This window comes from Convolutriloba macropyga, chromosome 5 (assembly GCF_964194025.1).
Source record: "Convolutriloba macropyga chromosome 5, txConMacr16.3, whole genome shotgun sequence".
Taxonomy (NCBI): domain Eukaryota; kingdom Metazoa; phylum Xenacoelomorpha; order Acoela; family Convolutidae; genus Convolutriloba; species Convolutriloba macropyga.
Window position 1 is genome coordinate 28,598,897 of NC_134472.1, and position 15,661 is coordinate 28,614,557.

General features: G+C 35.5%; 1 protein-coding gene across 4 annotated transcripts in view; it reads right to left on the bottom strand.

Annotated features, from left to right (window-relative positions):
• Positions 1-4,622: 4,622 nt before the first annotated feature.
• Positions 4,623-15,661, bottom strand: part of LOC142339928 (EH domain-containing protein 3-like) — a 32,320-nt gene continuing 21,281 nt past the window's right edge. For 3 of the 4 annotated variants that reach the window (XM_075390287.1, XM_075390291.1, XM_075390288.1), the window contains exons 5-8: positions 15,172-15,357; positions 12,565-12,758; positions 11,993-12,165; positions 4,623-4,932 (exon numbers count right to left, since the gene is read on the bottom strand). In XM_075390287.1, the coding sequence (XP_075246402.1) occupies positions 4,644-4,932; positions 11,993-12,165; positions 12,565-12,758; positions 15,172-15,357 (842 nt within the window). In that variant the 3' untranslated portion in view covers positions 4,623-4,643. The remainder of the gene's footprint in view (positions 4,933-11,992; positions 12,166-12,564; positions 12,759-15,171; positions 15,358-15,661) is intronic. The other variant, XM_075390289.1, reaches the window with a different exon arrangement.

Sequence of the window (15,661 nt, forward strand, 5' to 3'; positions counted from 1 at the left end):
AGAATAGCATTACGCCTCAAAGCCTTAACACGTGTAGAGTATCAATACTTCCCTTTGAGTCGTAAAAACACACTACTACAAAATAAAAAAGTAGCTTGACACATCGTTTGAGAGCAAATAAAACAAGGAACAGAATACAAGTTTGATTCTTTATTGATAATATTGCTGCAATTACTCTTGGCGATACCTAAATTAATTTTAAGTATGAAAATAAATATCATGAGCCAACTTATGAAGTGCTTTTGGCTTTGAGAAGATATTGGGTTGACCATAATTAGGGTATCAGAAGACCATTGGTATTAATGGCATAAAATGACTATTTTATCATTAGAAAACATGCTATAGTCAAAGTGTTTTTTTATTACTGTTAGAGAGAAAATTTTGCCACTTAATCTTATACATTTTTGATAAAACCTGCTGCCTTACAATGCCTGAAAGATTTGGCATAAACTGTATGAGTTTTAGCAACTGGTAAAATTTGATCAAAGAAGCTGGCCTTATGTATTTTTTGCCATCTCCCTTTTATATCCCTTGTTTGATTACTTTTTGCAATGCTGCGAGGTTTTGTAAAATTTTTTTCTGTATAAACATATGAATCTGATTGTCTGGGAGAAAAGACTATTTTTCGCCGATCTAAAAGATCAATTGAAAGAAATTGAAAATTGAAAAACATACCCGGCAAATTGTCGGAAAATAGCCGCCGTTAATTCCAATAAGCATGATTGGGATTGAAAGAATAGAAGATATCGAAAAAAAAGATTTTTGCACAAAAACATTTTTTAAGTCCGATTTATTTTGATGGCATTTCGTAGTTGAACATAACGTACTTCTGTTTCTTAGAGAGAGGCTACAGGGGCTACTATCAACACCAATAAGCATAAGAGATAGTAACTAAGACTTATAGGAACGACGTTCAAATAGCGGGCATCTAAAATTGGGCTTTATGGGTTTATCCCGTTTCTACTTCTGACTTCAATTTTTTATACTGACTTTGTTCATTTTGAATTGCTTTGCTGAGCTTGTTCAAAATAACTTTTAGCAGAATGAGAGAAGAGAGAAACTAGCCTGGAGAGGTCAAAAAGATATCACGCAAAATGTTGAAAAAGCGGCAAAATGAGGTAAAGCAAAACATTTTTTTATTCGACGAAATAAAAAAAAACATAGCAGGACAAGTCCTGACGTACAATTCAAACAATTTTCATTGTCTAAACAGAAATCTAGACCAAGAACAGACTATGAATGGATTGGGAAGACCATTTAGAAAAAAAATCCGATCCAAAAAATTGAAAAAACTGTAAAAATCAAAGTGAAATTGCCGCATGTGAACAAAAAACCACTAGCGAGAAAGCGAATTTTTGTTCAAACACCGTTTTCTCACTCTACTTTAAATTTAGAGCAAAAACAATTCACACCGCAAAACTACTCGCTTTTTCGCTCCACTTCTTGTTTCGGCGTGACCAAAATCACTACTTCAATTTGACTTCAAAAATCTTGAAAATGTGTGAACAGATCTTAAAAAAAACATAGCAGGACATATCCTGAAATAAAATTAAAAGAATTGAATGAAGACAGAATGAACTTAGAAGTACTCCACCTGACCAGCAGATCAATTGAACAATATAAGCACAAAACACAAACAAAATCAGCTCGAAAAAACTGAAAAAATCAAACAAACCAAACAAAAATATACCCATTACTAAAACTCTTGAAGCTTTTACCCCTAAGGCAAAATTTCATCCCTTTAAATATACCTATTACAAAAATATATCCAAGGCCAACTCCTGTTTTTGAAATGGGTCCAGTATTATATCTGCATGACCTGAAAAAATTCATTGGCCCTTGAAGATCGATTAACTCAAAAATGACCGAAAAATTTAAAAAATGAAATTGATTGCAAAAATTAACACTGTGCTTCTAGAGGCTATCCATTACCCAAACTCCAAGCGTTAAAAAATTCATTGGCTCAATGATCGATAGGCAATAACTTTTAGAACAAACCTCATTTAAAAAAAAAGAAATTCGTTCTATTAAATAGTTGAAAATGAAAACCGTTCAAACTTCAATTGCCCCTAGCAACTATCTATTAACATACTATCAAGCCCTGGATGAAGGTAGCTGGACACTGAGGCAAGAAAAACTGAAAAAAAGGACAAATGTTTTGAAAAATTTTGAAAATTGTGAAAATTTATCAAAAAATTTCCAAAATTAAATTAAAAAGTTAACTTTTTCAAAACAAATCCATTGAAACAAAGAACCACGCAGTAACATTTCATCAGACGCCTCAGATGATGGAATAGGTTTTCTTGCACATAAGAATGAACAAATATCCAAAATTGACAAAAACTTTAGCGAAACTTGAAAAAATTGCAGATTTTATTTTAAAAAATGCCAAATTTCGAGACATTAAAATGTTAAAAACAATAAAATTTTGAAAATGTGGCAATCCATTATTACTAGAAACTATTCAGTGCCCTATTATCAAACCACAAAGGACATTTCCAGGCCCCTGAAGCTGGAAAATCTCAAAAAATAACAAAAAATTTCAAAAAACTTGAAAAAAATTGGAAAAATTAGTATTTTTCGCGTGTTTGTATTTGTGGTATCAAAACATATAGCTTATAAAATGTTCATAACAAGTAATTTTGTCTCGCAAAAGACCTTCCTCAATTTCCAAAAACTTCAACCTAAGACTAATCAAACAAAAATCTCAAAAAATCACAAAAAACATGAAAAATTGAAACAACATTTTGAGCCCAAAAACTCCTGAAAATGACTTTATCTTTAAATTAAGGCCATCCCTGCAGCGGCACCACTCTAAGCACTTGAAGGACTGCTGGAACCCACTTTGGGCCTCTAATGAAACTTAATGCCCGCTGGGCTTTACCTGTTTATCCCGTTTTGAAAGATCAAAGTCATTGAAAAATGTGTGAACACATTAAAAAAAACACAGCGGCTCAATACAATTCAAATTCTTTGAATTGCAAAAATTAGGAGCGCTTTAATAGCCGGCTGAGAAGATGAGGGCGGCTATTAAAATGAAAAATAGGAGCGCTATAAAAGCCGGCTGAGAAGATGAGGGCGGCTATTAAACATAAACATAAACATAGCTGGCAGATTGCCAGAAAATAGCCGCAATAGATTCGTAGATCGGCAGTCTAAAAAAACAGTAAAACATAGCTGGCAGATTGCCAGAAAATAGCCGCAATTGATTCGTAGATCGGCAGTCTAAAAAAAACAGTAAAAAAGACAGACCAAAAAATTTCGTCTTTTCATTGAAGGCTGATCTGTTATATTTTGATTAAAAATCTGTATAAGTTATTGCTGCCTCTATTAGCTGATCTCGAATAACCTTCATTTAGAGTGACACACACCTATCTCTTTGAATTAAAGTAAAAAAAAGTCAATTTCAAAGTGAGGAAGTCATTTTTGAGAGTGAGGTAAGTCAAGTGTGACCAAAAATATAATCACGCGCATGAACAAAAAAATTCGCTCCACTAAGAGCGAAAAATGACGTCACACATAAAATTCAGTTGAAATTGCATGAACGAATGAACAAAAAGTGGCTGTGACGTCATATGGTCGTAACAAAAATCATGACGACGAAATAAAAAAAAAACCAAGAGAAGGCCAATAATAGCCTAAGCTATCGCTGTGCGGCTATTAAAAAGACAGACCCAAAAAACTCGTCTTTTCATTGAGGGCTGATCTGTTATATTTTGGTTAAAAATCTGTATAAGTTATTGCTGCCTATATTAGCTACTCTCTAATAACCTTCATTTAGATTGACACATACCCATTTGACCTTATCTCTTTGAATTAAAGTAAATAAAAGTCAATTTCAAAGTGAGGAAGTCATTTTTGAGAGTGAGGTAAGTCAAGTGTGACCAAAAATTTAATCACGCGCATGAACAAAAAAACTCGCTTCACTAAGAGCGAAAAATGACGTCACACATGCAATTCGTTCGAAATTGCATGAACGAATGAACAAAAAATGGCTGTGACGTCATATGGTCGTAACAAAAATCATGACGACGAAATAAAAAAAAAACCATGAGAAGGCCAATAATAGCCCCAGCTATCGCTGTGCGGCTATTAAAAAAGATAGGGGTTGACCACCATATTGTATGAAAAGACCGTGGTCAACCGATACTGGGTATGAAAAGACCGTCGGTAGACAGCAGTAAGGGTATCAAATTACCGTGGGCTCAGCTAAGAAAAGACTCTGTGGGTCAACTTTAGTAGTTTGCTCGACCGTGTTATTAAGGTAGGGAATTTAACTCGAATTCAACTAGATTTGATTGATCTTTTAATTTTGTCGACCCCTCGACAATGGAGCACCTGTGGGTCACCGTGTGAAGATATGTTGCTTCTGTCCGATACCTCAAACCCTGAATGCAAAGAAGAAAACATTGACGGTTTTCAAGGACAACCTTATTAGCTCGTGTTTTTGCATTCGTATTAAATCTAGAATCTCAAAATCAACAAGGTTTTATCTTTGCAGCTTGGAAAAACAAGGTAGATAAAAAGATTTTTTTTGTTTGGGTTCTAACACAGTTATTGCGAAGCGGCATTTATTGTAAAATAATGAATTAATCGCCAATTCATAAATTAAACTAGGCCTTCTAAGCTTAACTTGACAGAATTCAATTTAAATCCAAACTTTTCATATCTTCGACAGCATTATCTAATTTTAGTGAAAATGAGGGCGAATAACGAACATCTTCTAACATGTATCTCATTTTGCGCATGTGGTCTTCAACAATCTCTGGGATCTCACGGTAGATCATTTTCTCAATGTCTTGCATCATGCTTCCCGACGGCAGTTGGAGTGTGTTGATGTCCATTTCTAATAATCGTTGGTGAACTAACTCCATCGAAGGGAATTCATTAATTGGTCGCTTGCAGATCTCCTGAGCAGCTGAGAAAATCTTACTGAAAATTAAGCTGACCATGAGCAAGCCATCGATACTATAAAGTTTCAGCGTTGTTTAACAGCCCGGGTCGAGAAATTCTTTAAAAAAATTATGCAGGAAAAACGCTGAAATGCGCCGATTTTTCAAACATTTCAGTGCAAAAATGAAACGCGCTGAAGCTCTGCAAGATATGCGCTGAAAACCACTGAATTTTCAAAAAAAGCGCTGACTGAGACCCGAAGCCTGCTCTCCGCTGCCGCAGCCATCGCTCAATCCACTGCGCCATTGATTCACTGCTGAAATTCTTCCCATTTAATTTGATTTTATTTTAATAAACATAGCTGGCAGATTGCCAGAAAATATCCGCAATAGCTTCGTAGATCTGCAGTCTCAAAAAAACAGTAAAAAAGACTGACCAAAAATATCGTCTTTTCATTGAAGGCTGATATGATGTATTTTAATTAAAAGTTTTTGCTGCTTCTATAAGCTGCTCTCTGATAACCTTCATTTAGAGTGACACATGCCCATTTGACCTTATCTCTTTGAATTAAAGTAAATAAAAGTCGATTTCAAAGTGAGGACGTCATTTTTGTGAGTGACGTAAGTCAAGTGTGACCAAAAATTTGATCACGCAAATGCACACAAAAAACTGCATGAACGAATGAACAAAAGCAGATTTGAAGTAGTTGTGACGTCATATGGTCGTAAAAAAATCTCGACGACGAAATAAAAAAACCAAGAGAAGGCCAAAAGAAGCCCCAGCTATCGCTGTGCGGCTATTAACAGTTAAGGAAGAGATCCGATAATATTATGTAAGAAATGCGCTGAAAATTCATTGCATTTTATATTTTCATCTCTTATATTTTCATCGCATTTCAGCGCTTTTGAGCGCAATTTTAAAGACATAAACCGACTAATGTCGGAAGAATTGCTCTCAAACAACAAGCGTGCGGGAAAACATTTGACCCCACCGGGATTCGAACCACTGCCCTCCTGCTTCATTACCATATACACTGCCTACTGTTCTATTTGGCCCTCATTTTTTCTATGCTGCAACCGACATTATATTAACAAGTTTTACTTCGGGGTGAGAGCAATAGATACCACTCAAAAATGAAGAACGGAAGCGTAAAAAAGTCAGTTCAGAGGTCAAAGAATGTTCTAGAAGAAAAACCAAAATGGTCAAGCGAAACGTTTGCATAAAAAGATCAACACGTTTACGAAAATTGAACTTCAATAAATGAACAACGTTACAATAATTGAATTTCGTTCAAGATCAATTAAAAAGCTATCCTTTATGTGAGGACAAATTAAATGGTTCGATTATCAGGACTCGGCGTCAAAAAGTGTTTAACTCCACTGATTAAAATAAAGAAATGCTCTGAAATTTAAATGCTTTTCTTACAAAGTTTCAGCGCATTTCAGCCTAAAATTATGCATGATTCTTGCGCTTAAAATATTGAAAAATAAGCGCTTTTTCGCTCATTTCAGAGCATTTCAGCGAATTCAACTCATTTCTTACATAATTTTAGCACACTCAGCGCATTTCTTACCATAGCTGGCAAATTGCCAGAAAATAGCCGCAATAGCTTCATAGATCTGTAGTCTCAAAAAGAAGGTAAAAAAGACAGACCAAAAAAGAAACTCATTCTTTTCATTGAGGGCTGAGATGTTATTTTTTGATTATGAATCTATATAAATTATTGCTGCTTCTATTAGCTGCTCTTAAAAAACATTCAATTAGAGTGACAAGCACTCACATGACCCTTTCTCTTTGAATTAAAGCAAATAAAAGCAAATTTCATTGTTAAGAGTGAGGTAAGTCACGTGTGACCAAAAATTTAATCACGCAAATGAACAAAAAACTAGCTCCACTAAGAGTGAACAATGACGTCACGCATGCACTTCAGTTGCATCAACGAATGTACAAAAAGCAGATTTGAAGTGGTTGTGACGCCATATGGTCGTAACAAAAATCTTGACGACAAAATATATAAAAAAAACCATAAGAGAAGGCCAATAATAGCCTCAGCTATCGCTTCGCGGCTATTAATAAAATAATGTGCTGAAACGGCGCTATCATATAGACCCAGGAGTCGTATTCGATTCATATTTGAGATTTATATTAAACTGCGGCAAGTTCTGCTATCAATAAAAACGTTCAAGCTTTGAATTTGAATTTCCAACTACTTTCTTTCAGGTCATCAATCAATACTGACAACTCTAGTTACCCTACTTACTAATACTCATTCTTTGAAAATTTTCAGTTTTATTTTCCGACCCCACTCAGCCACATTTTTGACTTAAATCTCTATCAAATGAGAAATGGATAAGAAACTTTCAAAAACTTATTTCTTTGTTGAGAATAATTGTTGCATCCGTTTGAAAAATAATTTTAAACTGAAACCGCTAAACAAAATTAGTAATGCTTAATTAGATGGCCGATGTCTCATACCATCAAGGAGACTGAGAGACAAGAAAAACAACATAATCGAACAGAAACCACAAGCATTAAATACGATCGGAACTCAATATCTATATAGTTTTAAAAAGAATAGTTATTGAAAATAGCTATTGAGAATAGTCTTCATTGAGAACAGCTATTAAAAACACAAAAAAAAAACAAAAAAAGAAAAACCTAAAAAATCTTATTTTTAGGTTAATTTATGTTCCATAGGAAAACGAATGGGAATTGTCACTACTGAGAATAGAAGAGTTGATTGCAAAAAAACAACAAAAATGGGTTCGAAATTAAAATTTAATTTAAGGTTTTCTAAAAACACTAAGTCAATGTTATAAAAAGTTTCTGGCTTTCATTTCCCAACATTTAACATAACCGCCCAATCTTGTGCAAATTACTCTCAAAAGGGAATCGGAGAGGTTGTGTTGGGACGAATGATCATAGGGGGGTTAAATTTGCAAGATTGGATAGAGGTTGGACGAGTTGGATGTGATGAAGGTGAGGCGTTTTGACTGAGGGGATCATACTCCTGAAAATACGAACCTCCATCAATATTTTTATTTCTCTTAAAACAGTTTCAGTGTTTCGTATCCCAGGTCTAGACCTCGACTCATGAAAAGACAATGCTCGACAAAAATGTGCTATGAAAAGACCATACTGGACTCATTTGAGCTATGAAAAGACTTTAGCTGGACTTTAAGGCATTCTGGACTTTAGCTCGACTCAGATTTTTTGCAAAAGACTTTAGCTGGACCCTAAATTTTACAAAAGACTTTGGCTTGACCCAAAGTTTGTGCTGGACTTAAGCTCGACACAATAATTGCAAACAAAGTCGAGTTAAAGTCTTTTCATGGGTCCATCATTAGTCTTTTCATGGGTCCATCATTAGTCTTTTCATAAGTCTGTTTTTCTGCCATTAACGTTTTGCGTGCAATATTGCATATAACGTAGTCAGCATATGTGATCATGCACCTTTTACGATTCAAAAGAACCATAAATACCTCAAAAAACCTGCATTATTTTTTTTTAAAAAATAGCTAATAATTTTGGTAAGGAAAACAAACTGAATAGCGCCGAAATTTTTTCATGGCTAATGGGACTAAGACCAATATTCTTAAGCTAGCTGGTTTCATTGAATCAAGTAATGTGGTAATATACTCGATCTGAAAACTCTTTAACTTAAGAATTGACAAAACTCTTAAGGCTTTTGGCAGATTTCCAACTGATTCTTAAGTTGGACTGCTCTGGTGCAAAACTATTTAGTCTTGCTCCGGTTCTGCTTCTGTATGTACAGAAGCAGGAAACAGATAAAAAAATTTGAATATTGAAAAAAAAACAGACTTATGAAAAGACTAATGGTGGACCCATGAAAAGACCTTAACTCGACTTTGCTGGTTATTAAAAGACTAATGCTGGACCCATGAAAAGACCTTAGCTGGACTTTCTTCGTTATGAAAAGACTTTAGCTCGACCCATGAAAAGATATTAGCTCAACTTTTACTAGGAACCTCGACCGTGTAATTATAGTCAATATTGGCCCCCCTACTAGACTTTTAAAGTCTTTTCATAAGTCGAGGTCTAGGCCTGGGATCGCTAGAGTCTCGTGACGAGTAAGGCTCTAAGAGAACTGCTCAGTCATTTATTAAACTCGGGTTTACCTGTTAATTTCGTTTTTGAAGACCAAAAGTTGATTATTTTAGACGAAATTTCAGTCAAGCGAAAAATCGCGTAAAAGAAGGACCGCAAGACTAGTATAATTGCCACAAATTTTTTTGAAGGTAAATAATAGAATTCTTTTGTGACTGACTAATTAGATACCCAAGGAGAAGTGTTATTAAAGCCACTAGTCGGGAAGACAACAAAAAAACATAGCTGGCAGATTGCCAGAAAATAGCCGCAATAAATTCGTAGATCGGCAGTCTAAGAAAAACAGTAAAAAAGACAGACCAAAAAAAATTCGTCTTTTCATTGAAGGCTGATCTGTTATATTTTGATTAAAAATCCTAATAAGTTATTGCTGCCTCTATTAGCTGATCTCAAATAACCTTCATTTAGAGTGACACAAACCCACTTGACCTTATCTCTTTGAATTAAAGTAAATAAAAGTCAATTTCAAAGTGAGGAAGTCATTTTTGAGAGTGAGGTAAGTCAAGTGTGACCAAAAATTTAATCACGCGCATGAACAAAAAACTCGCTCCACTAAGAGCGAAAAATGACGTCACACATGCAATTCAGTTGAAATTGCATGAACGAATGAACAAAAAGTGGCTGTGACGTCATATGGTCGTAACAAAAATCATGACGACGAAATAAAAAAACATAGCAGGACAAGTCCTGAAATACAATTCAAAGAATTGAAAGAAAAACTCAGACGTACTCTACCTGACCAGCAGATCAATTGAACAATGCCAACAGCACACAAAAATCATCACAGAATTGAGAAACTACTAGAATCAAAACTAAACAAAAACAAACTCATTGCTAAAACTCTTGAAGCTTTTAAAACTAAGGCAAAAATTTTTCCCTTTAAAAACATCTATTACAAAAATATGTTCAAAACGGATTTTTGTTTCTGAAATCGGTCCAGTATTATATCTGCAAGACCTGAAAAATATTCATTGGCCCTTGAAGATCGATTAACTCGAAAATGACCAAAAAATTTAAGAAAAAAAAAAGAAATCAATTGCAAATTAAAAGGAAATGTTGCTGAAAATTGTGATATAAATATCTTCAGAATTGTTTCTGTGTCTCTCGAGGCTATCCAGTAACCAAATTCCAAGCTTTAAAAAACTCGTTGTCTCATAGATCGATAGCCAATAACTTTTAGAAAAAATTTCAAACTTCAAAAAATAGAAATTCGTTATATTAAAATGTTGAAAGTCATTCAATTGACCTCTAGCAGCTATTTAATAACATGTTTTCAAACCTTGGATACGGTTACCTGGCTACTGAGGCAAGGAAAAATAAATAAAATACAAATAATTTAAAAACTCGAAAAAATTGCAAATTCTATCAAAAAACTTCCAAAAGTCGAAACGTTAAATTGTTGAAAACAAATCCATTGAAACTAAAAACCATGCCAGAGCTTTTTATCAGAAAGTGGAATAGGTTTTCTTGCACTTGAGAATGGACGAATATCAAAAACTGACAAAAACTTTAGGAAACATTAAAAAAAATTGCAGATCTTATCAAAAAATTGCTAAAATTCGAGACATTTAAAAGTTAAAAAGCATTCCGTTGTTACTAGAAACTATGCAGTGCCCTATTAACAAAGCTCAAAGGAGATTGCCTGGTCCCTGAAACTGGAAAAACTGAAAAAACGATGAAAATTTCTTAAAAACATGAAAAAAATGCGAAATTGTTCAAAAAAATTGGTAAAATTTGTGATATTCAAAAGTTGAAAGCTATTCCATGGCAACTAAAAATTTTTCAGTAACTTATTATCCAACCCCTAATGAGGTTTTCTGTCCCCTGGGACTCAAACAACTTGAATAATGACAAAAAAAATGTCAACAAATATGAAAAAATTGCAACTTTTGTCAAAAATGCTAAAATTCATGATGTCAAAAAGTTGAAAACCGATCCATTACCACTAGAAACTATGCAGTAATCTATCATCAAACCCTTAATCAAACCCTAGAGAAGGTTTCGTGACACCTAGGGCTATAAAACTCAAAAAATGACAAAAATTTTCAGAAAACCTGAAAAAAATTGCAAAAAATTAGTATCATTTTGTGTGTTTGTGTTTGTAGTACCACAACATATAGCTCATAAAATGGCCATAGCCAGCAATTTTGTCTCGCAAAAGGCCTTCAACATTTTTTGAAAACTTTAACCTAAGACAAATCTCAAAAAATCACAAAAAAAACAAAAATTTGCACCATTTTGAGCCGAAAAACTCCTAAAAATGACCTTTTAACCTTAAATTAAGGTCATCCCAGCAGCTGCACCACTATATGAACTTGAAGGACAACTAAAGCCCACTTTAGGCCTCTAATGAAACTTAATGCCCGCTGGGCTTTACCTGTTTATCCCGTTTTGAAAGATCAAAGTCATTGAAAAATGTGTGAACACATCTTAAAAAAAAAAAACACAGCGCACCAATACAATTCAAATTCTTTGAATTGTAAAAAAACCAAGAGAAGGCCAATAATAGCCCCAGCTGTCGCTGTGCGGCTATTAAACAATTAAAACGGGTGGAAAACACAAAAATGCATTTTGTGTATTACCTTTAACGGGGTTTGCAAAAAGATCAAAAGCGAAACCGGCGATAACAAATCAAAATGCACGTGAAACCATTGTCAATTCCGGTAAAAGTTGTTTTGAGAGAGAGAGAGAGAGCGAGAGTGAGAGCGGGAGCGAGGGAGAGCGCGCGAGAGAGAGAGAGAGAGAGAGAGAGAGAGAGAGAGAGAGAGAGAGAGAGAGAGAGAGAGAGAGAGAGAGAGAGAGAGAGAGAGAGAGAGAGAGAGCGAGAGCGAGAGCAGGAGCGAGGGAGAGCGAGAGAGAGAGAGAGAGAGGAGAGAGAGAGAGAGAGCAAGAGCGAGAGCGAGAGTGAGAGCGAGAGCGGGAGCGAGAGATAGCGAGAGAGAGCGAGAGCGAGAGCGAGAATCTTACACACCCTAAATGTTTGAGGATGAAGTGTTTTCTGAAGTATGTCCTCTTAGCTATGATGAGTCTGACTACGAAGCTGAGACAGATCAGTTGCTGGCCCCTCAGTATCAAAGAATCTGCCACGTGTAACACTTTGTGCCTCTGCATATGATAGAACTCATTGTATATGTCTTGGTGCCACTAAATAATTACATACAGAGTGAATACACAAAAAAGTGGGTATTAAATTTCAGGATTTGACTCGTCTGCACATTCTATTACTCAATACTCTGAGGCACTGTAATTTTCTCTTTCCGTATTTTTCATCATGTTTGTTCGCGAAACACGAGCGCTTAATGAGCGCAACAACCCCACCCTATTTAAAATTAATGATACATGCTTTTAAAAACTTTCAACTATATCGCAATGTTAATCGTTTTTTGCAATATTCTTTGCAAGATTAACTTTTTAGGAAGGAAAATTAGCTTGAACTAGGAAAAAAAGCGCTATAAAATCCGAAGAATTTATCCAATGCTAACTTCATCTTGCAAGATTAACTTTTTTCGGGCCAGGGGGACACTGGATAAGAATAAAGGTAACCTGGTCAATGAGGTTTTTGTCAGCTTCTGGAGGAAGTGCTGTATTCTCGAATGCACCAAAGAACACAGTTGGACAAAGGTCAGTGTCCAACAGTTTGGAGAATGCCCACACTACTCTGTGTTCCAGAATAGTGGCCTGTTCTGCTGTTAAACTTTCGCATTTTGTTATCACTATAGCCACTTTCTTTTCATCTCCTAAATAAAGTTTACTGACACGCAAAGTATATTTTAGCTAGTAAGTACACTCTTGCATCGTTTACCCTTACTCTTGCATCGTTTTACCCCCTATTCTTGTACCTTTCCCCGGTCCCCCAAATTACCTTCCACCCTCAGTCTCGACTTACCACACAAAAAGATATGAGTTTTGAGGGGAATTTGCTAAAACTTTCCCCGATTACCCCCCCCCGCCCAATCTTGCATCTTTATTGGGGTAGAAGTTCGACACGGGTGCTTAAGTATGGGACATCTAATTTGACTATAATAAGGAATGAAAACCTCATGGTCGTGCAAACCAAAATTGCTGATATGACAAAGGTCTCCAGAAGGTTTGGTAGTTAAAAAGAGGTCATTTTAGTCTGAAAGGGCGTAATCAGAGTCCGCTTCTAATGTAATAATGAAAAAAGAATAGACATGGAAAGCAGAAACATACCCGGCAGATTGCCGGAAAATAGCCGCCGTTGATTCCAATAAGCATGATTGGGATTGAAAGAATAGAAGATATTGAAAAAAAAAGATTTTTGTACAAAAACATTTTTTAAGTCCGATTTATTTTGATGGCATTTCGTAGTTGAACATAAGGTACTTCTGTTTCTTAGAGAGAGGCTACAGGGGCTACTAACAATACCAATAAGCATTAGAGATGGTAACTAAGACTCATAGGAACGACGTTCAAATAGCAGGCATCTAAAATTGGGCTTTATGGGTTTATCCCGTTTCTACTTCTGACTTCAATTTTTTATACTGACTCTGTTCATTTTGAATTGCTTTGCTGAGCAACTGATGTTCAAAATCACTTTTAGCAGAATGAGAGAGGAGAGAAACTAGCCTAGAGAAGTCAAAAAGATATCACGCAAAATGTTGAAAAAGCGGCAAAATGAGGTAAAGCGGAATATTTTTTTATTCGACGAAGTAAAAAAACATAGCAGGACAAGTCCTGACGTACAATTCAAAGAATTTTCATTGACTAAACAGAAAAACCAGACTTAGAATGGAATAAGAGTGAATTGAGAAAAACATTTTTTTAAAATTCTGATAAAAAAAAAAGAAAAAAACAGAAAATCAATGTGAAAATGCCGCATGTGAACAAAAAAACCACTAACGAGAAAATAAAATTTAATTCACACAAAAAACTAGGCCTAGAATGAGCTTTGAATGAGCTTTGGGAAAACCATTTAGAAAAAAATCCGATCCAAAAAATCGAAAAAACAGTAAAAATCAGAGTGAAATTCCCGCATGTGAACAAAAAACCACTACCGAGGAAACCGAATTTTTGTTCAAACACCATTTTCTCACTCTACTTTAAAATTAGAGCGACAAAAATTCACGCCGCAAAACCACTCGTTTTTTCGCTCCATTTCCTGTTTCGGCGTGACCAAAATCACTACTCCAATTTGACTTCAAAAATCATGAAAATGTGTGAACAGATCTTAAAAAAAAAAGACAGCGCCCCAATACAATTCAAATTCTTTGAATTGTAAAAAATAGGAGCGCTATAATAGCCGGCTGAGAAGATGAGGGCGGCTATTAAACACAAAATTTCGTCAATCAGAAATGCAGTTTATAGATCATAATTTAGGACATTTCATTGAAGTGCTGCCAAACTGTTGCATACATTGAATCCCCAAGCAAAATGAGCTTACTTAACTACACTAATAATGTGAATTGCATATAATTACCCGGGTCGAGGTTTTGTCAAAGAATAATGTAAGATTAGCGGTGAATAGCGGTGAAAAAAAACCGTTTTTCGCCGCAAAGTACCCGCATCTTTTAGCGTTGAATGCGGTGAAATTTTGCGGTTCTTAGTGGTGAAAATTTTTTTTACCGGAATTCTTACAAAAAAGAAACTGCCGTACAGTGGTTCAACCCTCTACCTCCTGCGTGTCACCAACTTCTTAGTCCTTTGCTCCATCTGTCACTTACTACAATGATATTTCCTGTGCATATAAGATAAGCGTTGAAATCATCGCTTTGAATATTTGTACGATTTGCGATTTTAGCGGTGAAAAAATTTTTTTCCGCATTCTGCTGGTAGCGGTGAAAAATTGTTTTTCACCGCATCCTACTTGTAGCGGTGAAATATTTTTTTTTCGTCGCATCCTGCTGGTAGCGTTGACAAATTTTTTTTCACCGCTTTCATCGCATTGAACGCAAATCTTACACTTTTACTCAAATTCACCGCAAATCTTACATCTTTTAGCGATTTTTAGCGGTGACACCTCGACCCAGGTATTGTAAAGTTGCAGCAGAAAAGAGGAAAAGTGACTTTCGAGAACGGGTTGAAAAAGTGTGACACACTTTTGATTATATGTCATCGCGCTTAAACAAGCAGATTGCTAGTTACTCTAATAAATTCATGAGTGTAGAGTCATGTAGTTAATGCATATCTAACCCAACAGCTGGTACGATAGCTCAACAATTTCTTCTGATGAGATACTGTCTTCTGTGTTTATAAGTCCTCTCTGGGCATCCACAACAACATAGATGCGATCACACGTAAAACACAGTGTCTCTGTGACGTCACTGATGAACTGTTTCCCACTTGACCCAGCTGTCTTCGTTGAAGAACACGGTGTGTCTGAAAAGCTTGACTCGGCGTTTTAGCACCTTTGAGATTGATTTCGTTACTTGTCGCCAATGATACAACACTCTTAAAAACGTGCACGTAAATTTATCTGAAAACGCAGGTAAATTTACATGAACTGCGCTTGTATTTTGGCGTCCATTTACAGTAACTACGCTGGATCTGGACGTCTATGCAATTGCAGGTCATTCGTGAAAAGTGCACGTTCCTGCAAAATTGATCTGCAATTTACCTGCTCAATTTATGCTAACTTTTTTGTAACACACCATCAACGTGACGGTACTGTGATAAAAGATAC